Below are 16,890 nucleotides of genomic sequence, written 5' to 3'. Positions count from 1 at the left end.
GGCCACTAACGCCCAGCTAAATACATATTTCTAAGTAGATTTATGTATGTATGTGTGTATGTCATTCGTGGGGCTTGAACTCTGGGCCTGGGCTAGTTTTAATCTTTGACTTGAGCACATTCTACTTCAATATGCCAAAAGTTTCTTTCAATTTGTAGGATAAATTCTATTCTTATTTTCCAGTGTTTTCATTACTACTCCAACTCCTGTAATGCCTTTGTGGATCCCTAATTGTCTTCTACATGGTCTCTAATGATCCTTCCCTATTTCTATGGCCAATAATATTAATATAGCCTCTGTCTGTTGGCTCAAGACTTAAGCTTTCTTCCAGACTTTTACTTGAGGTTATGATACATAAAATGTCCCCTTTTGTTTTTCCATTTTTAGTACTAGCAATCACACGGAAGGCTTCAAGCATGAAGTCAAATGCTTCTATCACTGAGCCATATACCCTACCCAAGAGCCTGAGATTTCTAATCACCCCTGGGTCATCTCCATCTAATTGCCACTAGCCACTTGATAAAACTTTCAGGAAGGACCCAGACATTTTACACTATTTTTTCTTTTTCACTTGGATGTGACAGCATCACAATTTGTAGATGAGACTACAGCCAGTATTGATAGGTTATTTTCTGTTCACTTTCCTTGCCATCTGCCATTACTAATACTTTTAACATATATTAACATGATGTATGGATAACTTGTAAGCTATACAAGAGAAAAGGAGTCTGAATTTTGATAGATCAAGACAAAATGTGCAGGCAGAACCAAATGAGAAGATACCGCAAGGATATGAAAACAATGGCAGTATATGTTCCTTCTGGCACTTGTGTATGCAGAAAAGCCTGGAGAGACCCCCTCTTATTGACCAGCTGCTTTATTCTCTCATTTGACAACTAAGGCATAACTTAAAGTCAGTTGATAAAAATTCCAGTTTTAAAATCTGCTTAGTTTTGCATTATTTTCACAAAAATGTGTTTAATGTGGCAGTGATTTTCAATCTTCAAATAAAACTGAAAGCCTCAAATATTGCCTGACCTTTTATTCTGAAAGTACATACAGCCCGTCATGTACATTGAAAAGGTACAAGACTTGTTCCCAGGTCACAGTTCTTCAGAAGCTTGTCACTTGGCTGAGGCAAGGCAAAGTATAATGGTTGGATTTTAGAGTCAGCACCTTAGTAACTCCAATTGTTATGTCCCTACTGATGGTGTATTTGGTGCTGGCACTGAAGGCAGCACCTTGAGCATAGTAGGCAAGCACTCTACCACTAAGCTAAATCCACTATCTTCCATATTAGGTACTGGAAGTTTGCAAAGCATTTCTTGAACCTTGGCACTGCAGTTAACAGCCTGGTTCTACAAGTAAAATAGAAAAAAGAAATCAACATGAAATTGGGTTACTTGTGGTTAGGACTATGGAGGGTTCTTAAAGTTCACTGCCAAGGCTCTTTACAATTTGCCAGTTTGTTTTGTCTTTTTCCTGAAAAGTAGAGGTAGCAACAGCCCAACAAAATCATGCAACACTTTTATGCCAAAGTCTTTTAATGAGCAAAAGAAATAGTTTAAATGCCCAGAGAGAAACTCACCTGGAATAGAATTTATCTATTGAAGTTGTCATTCTCATAGTTGTAATAAATCTTATCTGATGCATAGCTCTTATGAAGTTATCATTCTCATAGTTATAATAAATCTTATTTGGTGCACTTTTCCTAGGTCAGTGTACTTACTAGTGTTCTGTACATAGGTTATGAGCATCAGATTGAAATCTGTTGCCAAATCATTGCTAAAATAGGGTGTGTGATTTTCAAAATTCCTTCCCTCAAGTTATTTCAGTGACACAGGAAATTGTGTCATCTGCCCACAGAATAACTAGGTGTGGGTCAATAGCAAGCTGCTAGTTAAACGACACTTTTTAAGTGTGGTATTCGGTTTGGTTTTAAGAGTGATAGGCAAACTGAATATTCACACCGAGTTTAAGAAAATAAAAGTGTAGATGGGAACGTCTGGTGGTGGTATATATGGGCAAATTCCAAATATCCTCCCTTCGGTTTTTTGGAGGTGCCACGGTTTGAACTTAGGGCCTCAGGGCTTGTGAGAGCCACTGGGGCTGTGGTAAATGAGGCCTTGCCTCAGGCCACATTCCGAAATTCCTTCAGTCCTAAGATGGGACAGGAATTTTCAAGCAATGAAAAAAAAAAAAAGTCTCCAAGATTACTATGTTGATAATGCAGGTAGATTGACCACAGGAGAAGTAAAGGACAAACTGGGACCCTGGGTTTCACAAAGGTCTATTAGGCCCTACTGTGTGTCCCTTTAGGCTACAAGTACAGTATGTGCATGTCAGGAGAGAAACCGGGCCCCGCATGCGTGTGTGCACGGGAGGTGATTCCGGTGCCTGTAACCAGACAGTTACTTAGGGAGGGCACCCTGATGTGGAGAACCCACTTAAGACTGAGGTCACCAGCTCTGGCTGAAATCTCCGCAACACACCGCTCCCGCGGGTATGAGCCAATCAAGATCCAGGAGAATGGGCGGGGCTCCCGTTACCCCGCCCCTTGACCCGCACGTTTACGGGACGTAGGCCATAGGTCAGAGGCCGTGGAGGTGTCATGGCGGCGCTGTGTCGGACTCGTGCCGTGGCTCCCGAGACCTTCTTCCTACGAGTGCTTCTCTCCTCCAGGCCCTTTCGAGGAGTAAACACTGAGAGTAGCTCAGACAGCGGGAGTTCTCATGCCTCAGAACGTGAGACGCGCCCGCGCGGCTTCGCGGAGGCGCTAGAGCGGCACTTGGAGCTGCGTCAGAAGGCGCAATCCCCGTCGGTGAGTTACAAGTCCCCGGAGCCACGCCCACAACGCGATGGGCGGGGTGTGTTGGTGGTGGAGCCACGCTCACACGTGGTGGGCGGGGCGGGACTATGTGACGGACGCTAGCCGGCGGGGGTGGGGCCCCGGGGCTGCACAGGAACTGGCTGGGACCTGGCTACGGACCTAGTCGTGTCCCTGGCCGCGGTTCACTAACAACCGGGCTGTTGGCTGGTGCGTTCTCGGCATTCGTCGCGCAGCGTTTATGCACCACCGCCGTGACTCGACGCCGCGGCGAACATATGCCGGTGCGCAGTGTCGCAGACCGGCGGGGTGCCCTGCCCGGGGGGCAATATGGACCGAAGAGAGGCGTCTCCTCCCCGGGCACGGCCTACCGTTGCTGCCACCTGGCGCTCGGCGTCCGGCGCACCGCTCCCCCTAAGCATTTGTTAGAGTGATAGGCCAGTGGTAGAATTAGTTGGGGTTTTTTTCCCCCTTTTTCTTTTTCCTGAACTTAGGTGAATAACTTATGCCCTTGTCAACGCTTTATTTTTGTGGGAATGACCTGTGTTGTTGTTGTTTTTTTTTTAAATTGCTCTCTCTTAGCCAATACTAATACTAATAATGGTAAAAACCACTAGAAATAGAAATAGTCATAAGGGCAACTCTGAAGTTTTTTAAGTATTAGATTCAACAGGCAAGAAATTGGGTTATAAAAAATTTCTAATGGGGAGGGGCGGGAGTTTGGCCTAGTGGTAGAGTGCTTGCGTAGCATGCAGGAAGACCTAGGTTCGATTGATTGGTATCACATATATGGAAAAGGCCGGAAGTGGTGCTGTGGCTCAAGTGGTAAAACTAGCCTTGAGAAATCCCAAGGACAATGCCCAGGCCCTGAGTCCAAGCCCCAGGACTGGCAAAAAAAAGAAAAAAAAATCTAAATGTCTGTATTCATCTCTCTAAAGACTAGCACTAAATAGTTTACAGGCAGACATTTTTCTGGATTATAGGATCAGTTTAGTAGCTTAAGTTTTTCCTGAAATTCAAGTATTAGAAGAGACCTTTTAATCTTAAAAAAAAATTGATTATAGTACTGAGGACTGAACCCAGAACCATATGAGAGATTTTTTTTGTGGGGGGTTTTTGGCCAGTCCTGGGCTTGGGCTCAGGGCCTGAGTACTGTCCTTGGGTTTTCTCAAGGCTAAACCTCTACCACTTGAGTCTCAGCACCACTTCAGGCTTTTTTCTATATATGTGGTACCGAGGAAATGAACCTGGGTCTTCATGCATGCTAGGCAAACACTCTTACCAGTTGGCCAAACTCCCTGCTCCATTTGGTCGGTTTTTAAAAGACCAGGACTCTGGACTCCAGTGTTACTTAGGTTGTGGGGATGTACCCTTGCCTGTCCCTGTTGTTGGAGCCAATGACATTCTTGGCTTATGGTGGTGCCCTTCTGCCATTGTCAGTAGCAACAATAAGTGAAATTCCGGATGCATGGCTTAACTGGTACATCCTAAGCCAAGTGAGTTCAAGACCTTAGTGCCACCAAATAAAACAGGTGAAGTTCTCATGACTTCCTTGTTATTACCTCTGCTGCCTTACTTGCATTTGAGGTCCCTTATTGGGCCCATCTAGATAAACCAGATTAATTCTCCTATACTGAGGAAGATAGCTAAGCATGTGGACCTCCTGGGGGGGACTTTTTTTGGGGGGGGGGTCAGTCATAAGGCTTGAACTCTGGGCTTGGGCATGGTCCTTGAGCTCTTCACTTGAAGAACTAGTGCTCTACCACTTGAGCCACAGCACCACTTCTGGTAGTTAATTGGAAATAAAAGTCTCATAGAGCCCAGAGGGTGGCCTCGTGGTAGAGTTCTCACCTAGCATGCACAAAGCCCTGGGTTCAATTCCTCAGTACCACATACACAGAAAAGGTCAGAAATAGCACTGTGGCTTAAGCGGCAGAGCACTAACCTTGAGCAAAAAGTGTCCTAGGACAGTGCCCAGGCCCTGAGTTCAGGCCCCAGGACTGGCAAAAAAAAAAAAAGTCTCAAACTTTTGTGCCTGGGCTGGCTTGGAACCTCCATCCTCAGATCTCAGCTTCCTGAGTAGCTAGGATTACAAGCATGAGCCACCAGGCCTGGCTGTAGGGGAAACATTATTCTGTGTGCCTTACCTGAACAAGTCCAAATTGCACCAGAGTAGCTACAATTGATTTGAACCCTTTAAAGGATAGATTTTAGAATTTAAAGATTAAGTACTCTCTGTATTTGTATAGGAAAAGAAATTTTCTTGGTTCTTCCCCACTTTTTCTTTCCTCTTTCTCCCATCATATGCACTACATTTCAATCACCTTTATAATTGTCAAGAAAATAATTCATAGTGGCTGAGTAAATTGTGATCAGAATGTAAATTTTACTCTACATTATAGTAAGTATTTGGAGCTCAAAATTCCTTAAACTTGAGCACTAAGACATGGTAAGCTATAAAGTTTGTTTAATGGAGGAAAGAATCCAGATAAAGTGACCAGGATTCCCTTTTCTTTCCTTTCTAAGGCAGTTCTAATTGGGCTGCTCAGTTCTGGCAGGGGATGGCTAGTTTCCTGCTAGCCCCAGCACATGCATTAGATTGCTCATTCCTGAGGTGCTGCTTGTCCTTGAGCACTTTTTCTTTCCTATTACAGTTTAAAAAGATCCCTCCCACCATGAGTCAGGCAGATGTTTTGGGTTGTGACACATGATTCACCTATTCATAATTTTTGGACCCCCTAGGCTTAATGAAAAGAATTCTCTGGGGAGGAAGGGTTCAGGAGGCTGAGTTGTAGTCCTGGTTTTGTAGGTTCCTAGCTTTATAGCATTTGAATTGTGCTGCCTTTAAGATTCTTTATTGAAACTACAGACTCCAATTGCTCACCACTCCAGGGCATTACATATGTCTGTAACAACTTAAAGAGATGGTGTTTTATTTTTCTTGGAGATTTTGTAAGCCTCCATTCACATCGCCTGCAGATTAAATATACATCCAACCACACTGCATTGGAAACCTCTCTCCATTCTCGGCCTGCCTGATACCGAAATTAAAAGCGTAGGCCCAATTTCACACCCATTCATTCTGCTGCCTTTGTGAGTGGCATTGGTCAAGCTACCTAGCCTATCTGTTTTCTCGTTGAGCAAATGTCGATATGAAATAGTACAGTTCAAATACTACCAATACTGACTGCAGAGTAAACTTTCACTCTACATTTTACCTTTTGGGTGGTTCCAGTCATTTCTCCTCTCCCCTGCTTTTTGGAGAACATTTCACAGGGACGCTGCTAGAATCCCATTGTTCTCACCCTCTCTTAATTTTGACAAGCAATTAAGTTCATCCCTTGTAACAAGTGTATGCCCCAGTAGAGATGGTGATTGATATAGGTGAGGCTGTACATGAGAGTAGGCAGGTAGTGCATGAGATACCCTACTGTCTTGTTCATTTTGCTATAAGCCTAAAACTGCTTAAAAGTGTGTGTAAGCTGGGCTCTGGTGGCTCATGCCTGTCAGCCTAGCTACTCAGGAGGCTGATATCTGAGGACAGTGCTTCATAGCCAGCTCCAGCAGAAAAGTCCCTGGGACTTTAATCTCCATTTAATCACAAAGGAGGGGGTAAAAAAGCTAGAAATGGAAATATGGCTCAAGTGGTAGACAGCTAGCCTTGAATGAAAAAGCTTGGAGACAGGGTCTAAGTCTTGAGTGAAAGCTCTAAGAATGGCATTTTTTTTTAAAGTGTGTGGTGTGTGTGTGTGTGTGTGTGTGTGTGTGTGTGTGTGTGTGTTGAGAATCAGCCTTGGGATCTTATATTTCTTGCATATACTAGGCAAATGCTCTTCCATTGAGCTACATCCCCATATTTTTTTCTTTTTACCTCTTAAGTAGTATAAAGGGTTTTCACTTCATGTCAGTTTATAAGTATAAAGCATCTTGATCAATGTGGCTCTTCTACATGTTTCCAACCCTACCCATCCCCTCACATTTTCACATATGTATCCATGATTTCTCTCCATTCATCTGCCTCCTCCTTAAAGGCCTTTCCATCACTATCTCTTCTCCCCATCCCCTAGACAAAACGTGTTTCAGCTTCCTGGTATTCATTTAGTTAGGCCATCAAATTAGTTACACCATTGGAATCTACCTTTATGCATATCATACTTTAGTCAGTTTGTGTATATATGAGTGTGGCCCTATACCTGTTTTCATATTTTAGCTCTAACTTCCACATATGAGAGAAAACACGCATCCTTTGTCTTTCTGAGACTGACTTACTTTACTTAATATAGATTTTTCTAGGTCCACCCAGTAACCTGCAAAATGACATAAGAACATTCTTCCTAGTGGATGGATAAAATTGGTGTGTGTCTTATCACATTCTTTTTTTTTTTTTTTTTTTTGTCCGTCCTGGGCTTAGGCTCAGGGTCTGAGCACTTTCCTTGGGTTTTCTCAAGGCTAGAGCTCTACCACTTGAGCCACAGCACCACTTCTGGCTTTTTTCTTATGTATGTGGTACCAAGGAATTGAATTCGGGTCTTTGTGCATGTTAGGCAAGCACTCTACCCCCTAGGCCAAACCCCTGGCCCATTATCACATTTTCTTAATCCACTCATTCATTGTAGGGCACCAGGGCTATTTCTATAACTTGATTATGGTAAATAGTGCAGCATTGAAACATGGGTGTGCAAGTGCCTTTACTATATCCTGATTTGTAATCTTTTGGATGAATGCTCAACAGTGCTATCATTGAATCACACGTTAGTTCTGTGTTTAGTTGGGTTTTTTTTAGAAATCTCCATAATGTTTTCCTTAGTCGTTGTACTAATTTACATATACAATTCCATTAACAGTGTTGTGGGTTTTGTTGTTGTTTTAGGTCAGATGTAGGCAACCCTGAACTAGGGATATCATCCATTCCTCTTTCTTTTCTTCTTCCCCTCTCTCTTCCTTTGTAGCCCTGTAGTACAGACTGTCCAGGAACTAGCTGTATAGTTCAGGCTAGCCTTGAACTCAAGATCCTATTGCCTCAGCCACTGGAGAGTGCTAAATGTATATACATGTGTACTACAAGTATGTTAATTTTTTTTTTGATACCTGAGTTTAAACTTAAAGCCTTGAGCTTGTTTGTTTAGCTGGCATGCTACCACTTGAGCTTTGCCACAGCCCAGCTTTTTGCTGGTTATTTTGGAGATGGAATCTCATAGACTTTGCTCCCAGGGTTGACCTTTGAACTATGATCCTCCAGATTTCAACTTCCTGAGTAGCTAAGATTACAGGCTTGAGCCACTGGCACCCAGCTTGTTTTTAATTTTCTTAATAATAGCAATTCTGACTGGGGTAATTTCACTGAGAATTTCAATGTTATTTTGATCCACATTCCCTGATGGCCAGGTAGTCAACATTTTTTTCAAGTATATGTAAATGATTTGTATTCTTCATTTGGAAAGTATTTGTTCAATTCATTTGTTCATTTAGTGATTGGATTATATATTTATTTATTTATTTTGCTGGCTTGGGTGTTGTTCCTGAGCTTCCTACTCCAGTGCAGCACTCTACGACTTGAGCCATGACACCACTCCTGGCTTTAAAAAACTTTTAGTAGTTTATTGGAAATAAGAGTCTCACAGAGTTTCTTGCCCTGGTTGGCTTCAAACCTTGGTTCTTAGATCTCAGCCTCCTGAGTAGGTAGGATTGCAGGCATGAACCACTCGTGCACAGCTTGAATTGTTATTTCAGTGTTTTAAATTTTTAGTTATTCATATATTTCAAATTTTAAATCTCCTATCATATTTTCTCTCATTTTATAGGCTGTCTCATTAATCTGGTGATTTTTTTTTAATTTACAGAAGCTTTTTATTTGACACTATCCTATATTCCAGTTTTACTCAGATTTTAGTCTTTAATCTGTTTTGAATTGGTTTTTATACAGGGTTAGAGTTATGGATCTATTTTTCAGTCTCCTTCATGTGGACACCCAGGGTTTTTTTGTTTTGTTTTTGTTTTGTTTTGTTTTTGTGCCAGTCCTGGGCTTGAGCTCAGGGCCTGAGCACTGTCCTTGGACTTTCTCAAGGCTAGAGCTCTACCACTTGAGCCTCAGCACCACTTCTGGCTTTTTTCTATGTATGTGGTACCAAGGAATCGAACAACAGGTCTTTGTGCATGTTAGGCAAGCACTTTATTACGAGGCCAAACTCTTGGCCCTCTAGCACCATTTGTTAAAGGCACTGTCTGTTCCTCAATGTATGCTCTGGGCATTGGCTAGAACTCTACCACTTTAGCCAAGTACCACTTTGGCTTTTCTGTGTATATGGTACAGAGAAATCAAACCCTGGTCTTTGTGCATACTAGGCAAGTACTCTACCGCTAGGCCAAATTCCCAGCCTTCCAAATGAATTTAATATTCTGTTGTCAAGAATGTCATTGGAATATTGGTAGGAGTTGTATTTAATCTTTAGATTGCTCTTGGCAATATGGTTATACTAACATTATTCTACCCACCATGAACATGGGAAGTTTTTCTACCATCTAGTGTTTTCTTCAGATTATTTTTCTGGTTTCTTCCTCAGCTTATTCTTTATTGGAATATAGAAAATCTACTTTTTTGAAAGTGCTTATCACACCTGATAGTGTTTTGGTGAAGTCTTTAGGGCATTTTATATATAGTATCATTTGTAAATTATAAATAATTTTTGCTGGGTGAAGTGGCTCATGCCTGTAATCCTACCTACTCAGGAGCCTGAGATCTGAGGATTGAGGTTCAAAACCAGCCCAGGCACTAAAGAATGTGAGACTCTTATCTCCATTAATCTCTAGAAATCGGGAAGTGGGGCAGCAGCTCTAGGGGTAGGGCAGTAGTCTTGAGCTGAAGTGCTCAGGAACAGTGCCCAGGCCAACAGTTCAAGCCCCATGACCCACATAAAATAATAACAATAGTAATAATTTTTATTTCTTCATTTACTATTTGCATCTCCTCTAATTTTTCTTACTTTATTGCGTTGGCTAGGAATTATGTACTGTATTAAATAAGAGTATAGATACTTTTATGCTGTTCCTGATTTTGCATAAAATGGTTTTATTTTCTTCCATTCAGTATAATGTTCACTATGAGTTTATCATAGATAGCTTTATTATATTGAGGCACATCCCTTCTATTCTTAGTGTCTTCCATGCTTTTATCATAAAGGGATATTTAGTATTTTCAAAGACTTTCTACATCTATTGAGATGCATATGTGGTTTTTGTCCCTTACTCTATTTAATATTTGTATCTTTATATTTAATGATTTTTCATTTAATGATTTGTATCTTTATATACCTGGAATGAAACCAATTTGATCATGGTGGATGATCTTTTGCATGTGTGTTATTTAATTAGAGCTGCAAGTATTTTGTTGAGATTTTATCATTATGTTCAAGGAAATTAATCTGTAGTTTTCTTTGTATTGTGTTCTTATCTGGTTTTGGTATCAGGATGATACTGGCTTTGTGTCTTGAGTTTGGAAATGCTGGCTTTTTTTTCTTTTTTGTCAGTCCTGGGGTTTGAATTCAAGGCCTGAGCACTGTCCTTGGGCTTTCCTCAAGGCTAGTGCTCTACCACTTCAGGCACAGCACCACTTCCAGCTTTTCTAGGTATGTGGTATGAAGGGATCAAACCCTGGTCTTCATGTATGCTAGGCAAGCACTCTACCACTAGGCCAAACTCCTGGCCCCTTTTCCTTTGTTTTTATGGCCTAATTTAGTTTGATGAAGGTTGTTGGTGTTTCTTATTCTAAGCTTTTCTTTGTTGGGAGACTTTTTAACTACTGCGTCAATATCATTGCTTGTTATTTATCTTTTTTGTTTTATTATATCTTCCTGACTGAATTTTTGTAGGTTATATGTGTCTAAGAATTTATTCATTTCTTCTAAGCTTTCCAACTTACTGGAATATGAATTTTCAAAAATGTCCTGCATGATTCTCTTGATCTTAGAGCTGTCATCTCTCTTAGGTCACTTGTAGTATTGGGAATTGTAACATAAACCCATCTTATAGCCACCAGGTGGCAATAGTTGAGCAAAGAATGGGTGTTTCTGCTTTATAGCTATTACTACTGCTTCTCAGCAGTAGAGGGTGGCAAATCACTTTAGCAATGGTCTTCATAGCATTTGGGGCCACACAGTACAGCATCCTACTTCATTGTTTAAAACACTGGTGTTACAAGGCAGCTTTATAGTTTTACTATACTTCAGAAATATATTAGATGGATTTAATATTTTGTAATATTTACTTTTTGTGAATATTTCTTCTGAATACTGAAAACAAAATGGCTTTTTTCTCATTTTTATGAATATTTTTTGTCTACTAAATTCAAATAATTGCAAAAATATGTAGCTTTAGTTAACTCTATCTTTCTTCTACTGTATTATCTGTGTGTGTGCTGGTTCTGAAGCTTGATTTCAGGCCTTGGTGATACTGTCCCTGAGCTTCTTGTGCTCTAGGCTAGTTTCTTGTGCTCTAGGCTAGCACTTGCCCACTTGAGACATGGCTCCATTTTCAGCTTTTTTATAGTGGAGATAAGAGTTTCACTTTCCTACCCCTGGTGGCTTTGAACTGCAATCCTCATATCTCAGTCTCCTGACTTATAGGTGTATCCCCGAACCTTCCAGCAATAGAGTCACCAGCACTCAGTGAATGGAGCTAGGAGTCAGTTTAATAGCAGTGGAGCAGCTACTCTCCACCTTCAGGCTGATAGCCCTGAACTTCCTTGGGGCTGGGCTTTTAAAGAAGAGCACCACACAGAGGTGGTCCTGTTCACCAGGAAAACACCACACATAGATGGTCAAGAAATTTAAACACTTTTACAAAAAAACAAAAACAGAAATAGACTGCTAATCCTGACAGGTTACTACAATGGGCGTGAACTACTGGTGCCTTGGTGAATCTAACATTTCTAAAACAAGCTTAGAGGAAATATAGTCAGCAAAAGAGTAGATTGAAGTAGAATTCTCAAGAGAAATCAGGTCAACATACATAATAGGCTTATATGCAACATTACACATTTTCTAAAAGGGAAAAGAGCTTATATTGTGTTTATATTTTGTTTTGGAGATTGTCACAAGATCTGATTATTTAAGAGACATTTTTTTTTCCTTTTGGCCAATCCTGGGGCTTGAACTTGAGGCCTGAGGTCTGTCCCTAAGCCTCTGAGGCTAGCGCTGAATCAATTGAGCCACAGTGCCACTTACAGCTTTTTCTGAATAGTTTAGTAGAGTTAAGAGTCTCATGGACTTTCCAGCCTGGGCTGGCTTTGAAACACAATCCTCAGATAAGACACTTTTTTAAAAAATTTATTAACGTTCATTTTTACATCATATTTTAAATGACAGGTTTAACAAACGAGAATCTCTGTTTACAATCACTGGGAGTTAGTATTTAGAACTTAATAAAAAATATAAGACACTTTTATGATGTGCTTTTATTTTAAGGACCTCATGTTTAGCAAATATTCTACCAATCAAGTCACACCCTCTAGGAGGTCCATATTTTAGATTGCTTTTGCGATACAGAGTTTTACTAACTTTTGCTTTGGGCAGGCCTCAAACTATGATCTTCTTGATCTTCCTGTCTTTCCCTCCTAAGTAGGTGAGATTATGGTGTGGGCCGCATGTGCCTGCTTTGTAGATTTTTTTAAAACTCTCAGTTGTTTGTTCAGAGGTCTTGCCCCTTCTTTGAAATCATTCCAGGTTTGTTTGCTCTTTTTCTACTAAAAGTTATTTTTAAAGTTTGTATTTTATTAGTTTTGTAACATGATTACAGCTAAGGTTTCTTTCTTTCTAGTCTATTTGTCATTAAGTAACAGAGGAAATAAGCTAAATCACATTTGAGCAGAGCTTGATTTGGGCGGGATATATGAATTAAACAGTTTTGATTCAGATTGGGTTTTCACTTCCTTGTTAAAGTTTTGTGGATTCCACTATTTGGCAACTGTTAGGCAATGAGTTAGTCCTGTCAGTCCAGGAATTGGCAATTCAGCAAGATGCCTGGTCTCTGATCAGCTACCCAAGATGATGTGGTTGGGTTCTCATGACAGAAATAAGGGAACTCTGGGAGCTGAGTGGTACTGGGGCAGAGAATATCCCAAAGACATGAAAACATGTGTTCTGATAAAATGTGTACACATATGTTAATAGAAACATTTTTGTACTAATAAAAATTGACTGTCCTGACCATCCTGCAAAGTTACCATTTTTCACAATCTATGTACAAGATCTCTTCAGGAAAAAAAAAATATATCATTTGGGTGTACTGCCCAGAGTTTTTCTTTGACCACTGTCCTTCAGGGCTGCCCTGGTTCTACACTGTAAGCAGACTGTTGCATTTGCCAGGTCAAAAAGTAGAGTAGCTTGAGACCATGGGGGCTTGCCTTTTTCTAGGAACCACTCATAACTGATAGCCTTGGAGAAATAGGTCCAAATAATGTATTTTTTTGTCTAAAATTCAGAAAGAACTTCTAGTCATTGTGCCTCTTTCCTGTTGGTAATAGGAGGTCTCATTATCTGTTCTAGGCCCTTAGGAATTTTACCAAGGTGAGATTTATCTGTTCCCTCTGATATATATGTATCTTGCTGTGAGTCTAGAGTAGTTAGTTGCTGCTTCTTGCTCAGATTTTGTCAGCAAGTATACTGGACCAGCAGGATGTCCAGTGGAATAGAGAACCATACAAAGTAGATTCTACCATAGAACTTAAGGTCCATGGTGTTTACTAGCAAATTTCATTAAAAAAAAAAAAAACTTTGCCACATCAATAATTGTGCACCAGAAACTGAGGGATATTTGATTTGTTTCTACTATATCTAGAACAGCAGCTACGACTGGATTTGTCATATGATTAAGTTTATGATAATACATTTTCATTCTCTAAGATTTGTTGTTTTCTATACTTTGACTAAGTCATTGGTAAGAAACTTTGTGCCTGTGCATTTCCCAAGTGCTTGATGATAACAGCAGTCTCTATGTTCCTTCCCAGAACATAATATTATTATCTTAGTTTATTTATTTGTGGGTAGTAGATATTCCAGTGCCTTCACTCCTCCTGCCCTATCCTAGTAGCCCTCACTCCTCAAATCAAGGAACCTGCTGGAGTAGGGATTCTGCCAGTGGTACAGTACCTACTACAGTTATGCATTCTGTTACTGGATTATAACTTGAGAGTGCGTAGGAAGGACCTGAGCCAAAACACTATTGAGCACATGACCTCCATAAGCCTTTGCTGACTAGTGGTGAATTGGAGTTCCAAGAATTAGTGTCAGCTCAGATACTTCATCAAGAATGATTATTTCCTCTTTCTTAATAGCCAGTCATCTAGGCAAATTGCCACTGCTCCCTTTGAGAACCTATGAGGAAGATTAATAGTATAGATTTTGACAGGTCTTCTGTGTGTGTGTGTGTGAGAGAGAGAGAGAGACAGAGACAGAGACAGAGACAGAGACAGACAGATTAGGGTTGAACTCACACTCTACTATTTATGAGCCACACTTCCTTTTCTTTTTTTCTTTTTTTTATTGTAATTAATAAAAGGGTTACATGATATTTGCTAGATAGAAGGTGCATTAATTCACATATATTGATACCCTTTCACATGTCTTGGTCCCCATTACCCTCCCCTCCACCCCCCCCCCCCACACTTCCTTTTCTTTTCACTTTTCATTGTTTTTCAGATAGTCTTAATGTGTTCCACCCATATTCCTGCTGGCCCTAGTTGGTGATCTTCCTATTGCTGACTCCCACACAGCTGCATAACAAGTGCACATCACTGTGTCCAGCTTCTTTGTCACAATGTAGTCTCAGTAATTTTTTTCATGGGCAGATCTGGAGCCAGTAGAAGTTGGGATTATAGGCATGAGCCTCACTGCACCTAAGGCCTTCCTTAAGATAACATGATCTCTTCTTCATTCAAGAGACTGAAAGTCTGGAAATTGGTTAGTTTGGGAATTGAATGAGGGTCTACAACATTCATTTATAGTGATTCAAATCACTAAAACTATTTCCCCCATCTACTTTATTTCCAGAAAGTCTATACTTAACCAACCAAAGAACTCAAGGTCAGACTGTTATGATTATTTCCTAGGCATTACTGCGCTTGATAACCTTGCCTACCACATCTCTGGCTATTAAGGGCTGGCCTGATTCCTGCACCTGAGGCTCTCATCATCTTAAAATTTGGAGAGCTGTGTGTGGCAGCAGTTCCCACTAGTTCTGGCTTTCTCAGAACAACCACCATGCAATATTTCAGAATGCACTCCACAAATAGGTGAACAGGTCATAAGTAATAAACCACTCAAAACATTCCAGTCCCTCAAAGCTTTTTAATATACTCCTCTATACTAAGGAAGTTCTGGTGTTTCAATTTCATTTGGCATGGTCTTATCTTTGGGTCCAGCTTTCACTGAACCAACCAAGCAAGCTATTAAAAGCATTCCCATCAAGCACACTGTATCCAAATTCTCTGCTTAGCAAGCTCATGTTAACAAATTTGATCTCAGGCCACACTTTTCCTTTCCTATTTTCCAGTACTCCTAGAAACAGTGTCCACATGTGTTCCCATATAAATTCACAACATCATGTAATTCTTCTTGTACCTCTGTATAAGCCATAGTTTGTATATTATCCTTGGGGATCTGCTGAGATTTGAGTTTGGTTAAAGATCTAGAACAGGGCTCTTCTTAATAGAACTTTTTGTGATGATTAAAATATCCTATAATATGCTACCCATGTCTAGCTATTGAACATCTAAAATATGGCTAGAACAATTGAGAAAATGGGTTTTTAATAAGAGTTAGTCTTATAATAAATCTGGTAGATACAGTAATGTGAGTCTAGAAGCAGTGAGGCTAGCAGAGATGGAGGAAGGATGAATTGTCCTTGTAACCACCTCAGTGTGGACCATTGCAGATTCTTGAAGAAAGCTGAGATTAGTCTTTTCACACAGGGAAGCAAGGACCTTCTTTATTGCTAAACCCTGGGCAGAATTTAGAGGTTCTAGGTTCTCCAGCTTCAGTGGCATCTGTTTATATAACCCATTCTAGTTTCCATAGTCTACTACTGCTTTCCTACTTAGTGTCTTAACTAATACTAGAAACTTAGGAATTCAATTTTTATTGTCATTCAGCTATCTATAAGGTTAGACATTGGTTTTTTAGAACTCTTAATTGTGTGATTAAAGGTGATTTCTTTTAGGTTGTCACCAAACATACAGATTCCTTACATTGAGCAATATCTGAGGCTTTCTTTGTGTGTAGGGAGAGTACTAGGCCATAATCTCAGGGCCCAGGTGCTGTCCCTTAGCTCCTTTACTCAAGGCTGGCATGTATCACCTGAGCCTCAGATCCTTTCTTTTTTTGTTGTTTTTTTCTTTTGGTCAGTCATGGGGCTTCAACTCTGGTCCTGGGCACTGTCCCTGAGCTCTTCAGCTCAAGGCTAGCCCTCTACCACTGGACTATTGCATAACTTCCGGTTTTCTGGTGATTGATTGGAGATAAAAGTCACAGCTGGCTTTGAACTGCAATCCTCAGATCTCAGCCTTCTGAATAGCTAGGATTACAGCGTGTCCCCTCCCCCCCATCTCCAGCTTTTCAGTGGGTAATTGGAGTTGAGTCTCAAGTACTTTTCCGCCCAGGTTGGCTTCAGACTGTGATCCTCAGATCTCAACCTCCTAAGTAGCTAGGATTACAGACATGAGTCACCAGTGACCAGCTACGTGGAATTTTTTAATAGTACATGATCAATTGATATGGAAAAGAAAATACTTGATTACCACACAGCACTGGCTTCTGTAGGTACTTGGTTGTACATGTCTCCAGGAATTAAAAAATGACTTTGCCACTGTGGATCACAAGTTACTGGAAATAGGATCAATTAATACCTTTAAATCACTTTAGAATTTCAACCTCAAGTAATCCAGAATTAATTCTGACCACCCATCTTAAGTTTCTTTTCTTAAACTGTTGTGGTATCTCATTTCTTTTTGTGTTCACAGCCTTGCTTCAGGACTGAGTGTCTATTTCTACGCCATTTTTTTTTTGCTATACATC

The 16,890-nt window shown here is 40.5% G+C and overlaps 1 protein-coding gene across 1 annotated transcript in view; it reads left to right on the top strand.

The window, feature by feature from the left end:
* Positions 1 to 2,596: 2,596 nt before the first annotated feature.
* The window catches only part of Mrps28 (mitochondrial ribosomal protein S28), a 111,531-nt gene continuing 97,237 nt past the window's right edge, over positions 2,597 to 16,890 (top strand). Inside the window, exon 1 of the mRNA XM_090338987.1 lies at positions 2,597 to 2,821. Within this exon, the coding sequence (XP_090195113.1) occupies positions 2,612 to 2,821 (210 nt within the window). The 5' untranslated portion in view covers positions 2,597 to 2,611. The remainder of the gene's footprint in view (positions 2,822 to 16,890) is intronic.

Source organism: Megascapheus bottae, chromosome 9, assembly GCF_031878675.1.
Source record: "Megascapheus bottae isolate mThoBot1 chromosome 9, mThoBot2.hap1, whole genome shotgun sequence".
Lineage (NCBI taxonomy): Eukaryota > Metazoa > Chordata > Mammalia > Rodentia > Geomyidae > Megascapheus > Megascapheus bottae.
Note: the sequence above shows the minus strand (reverse complement) of the source record. Positions and strands in the feature narration are given on the sequence as shown.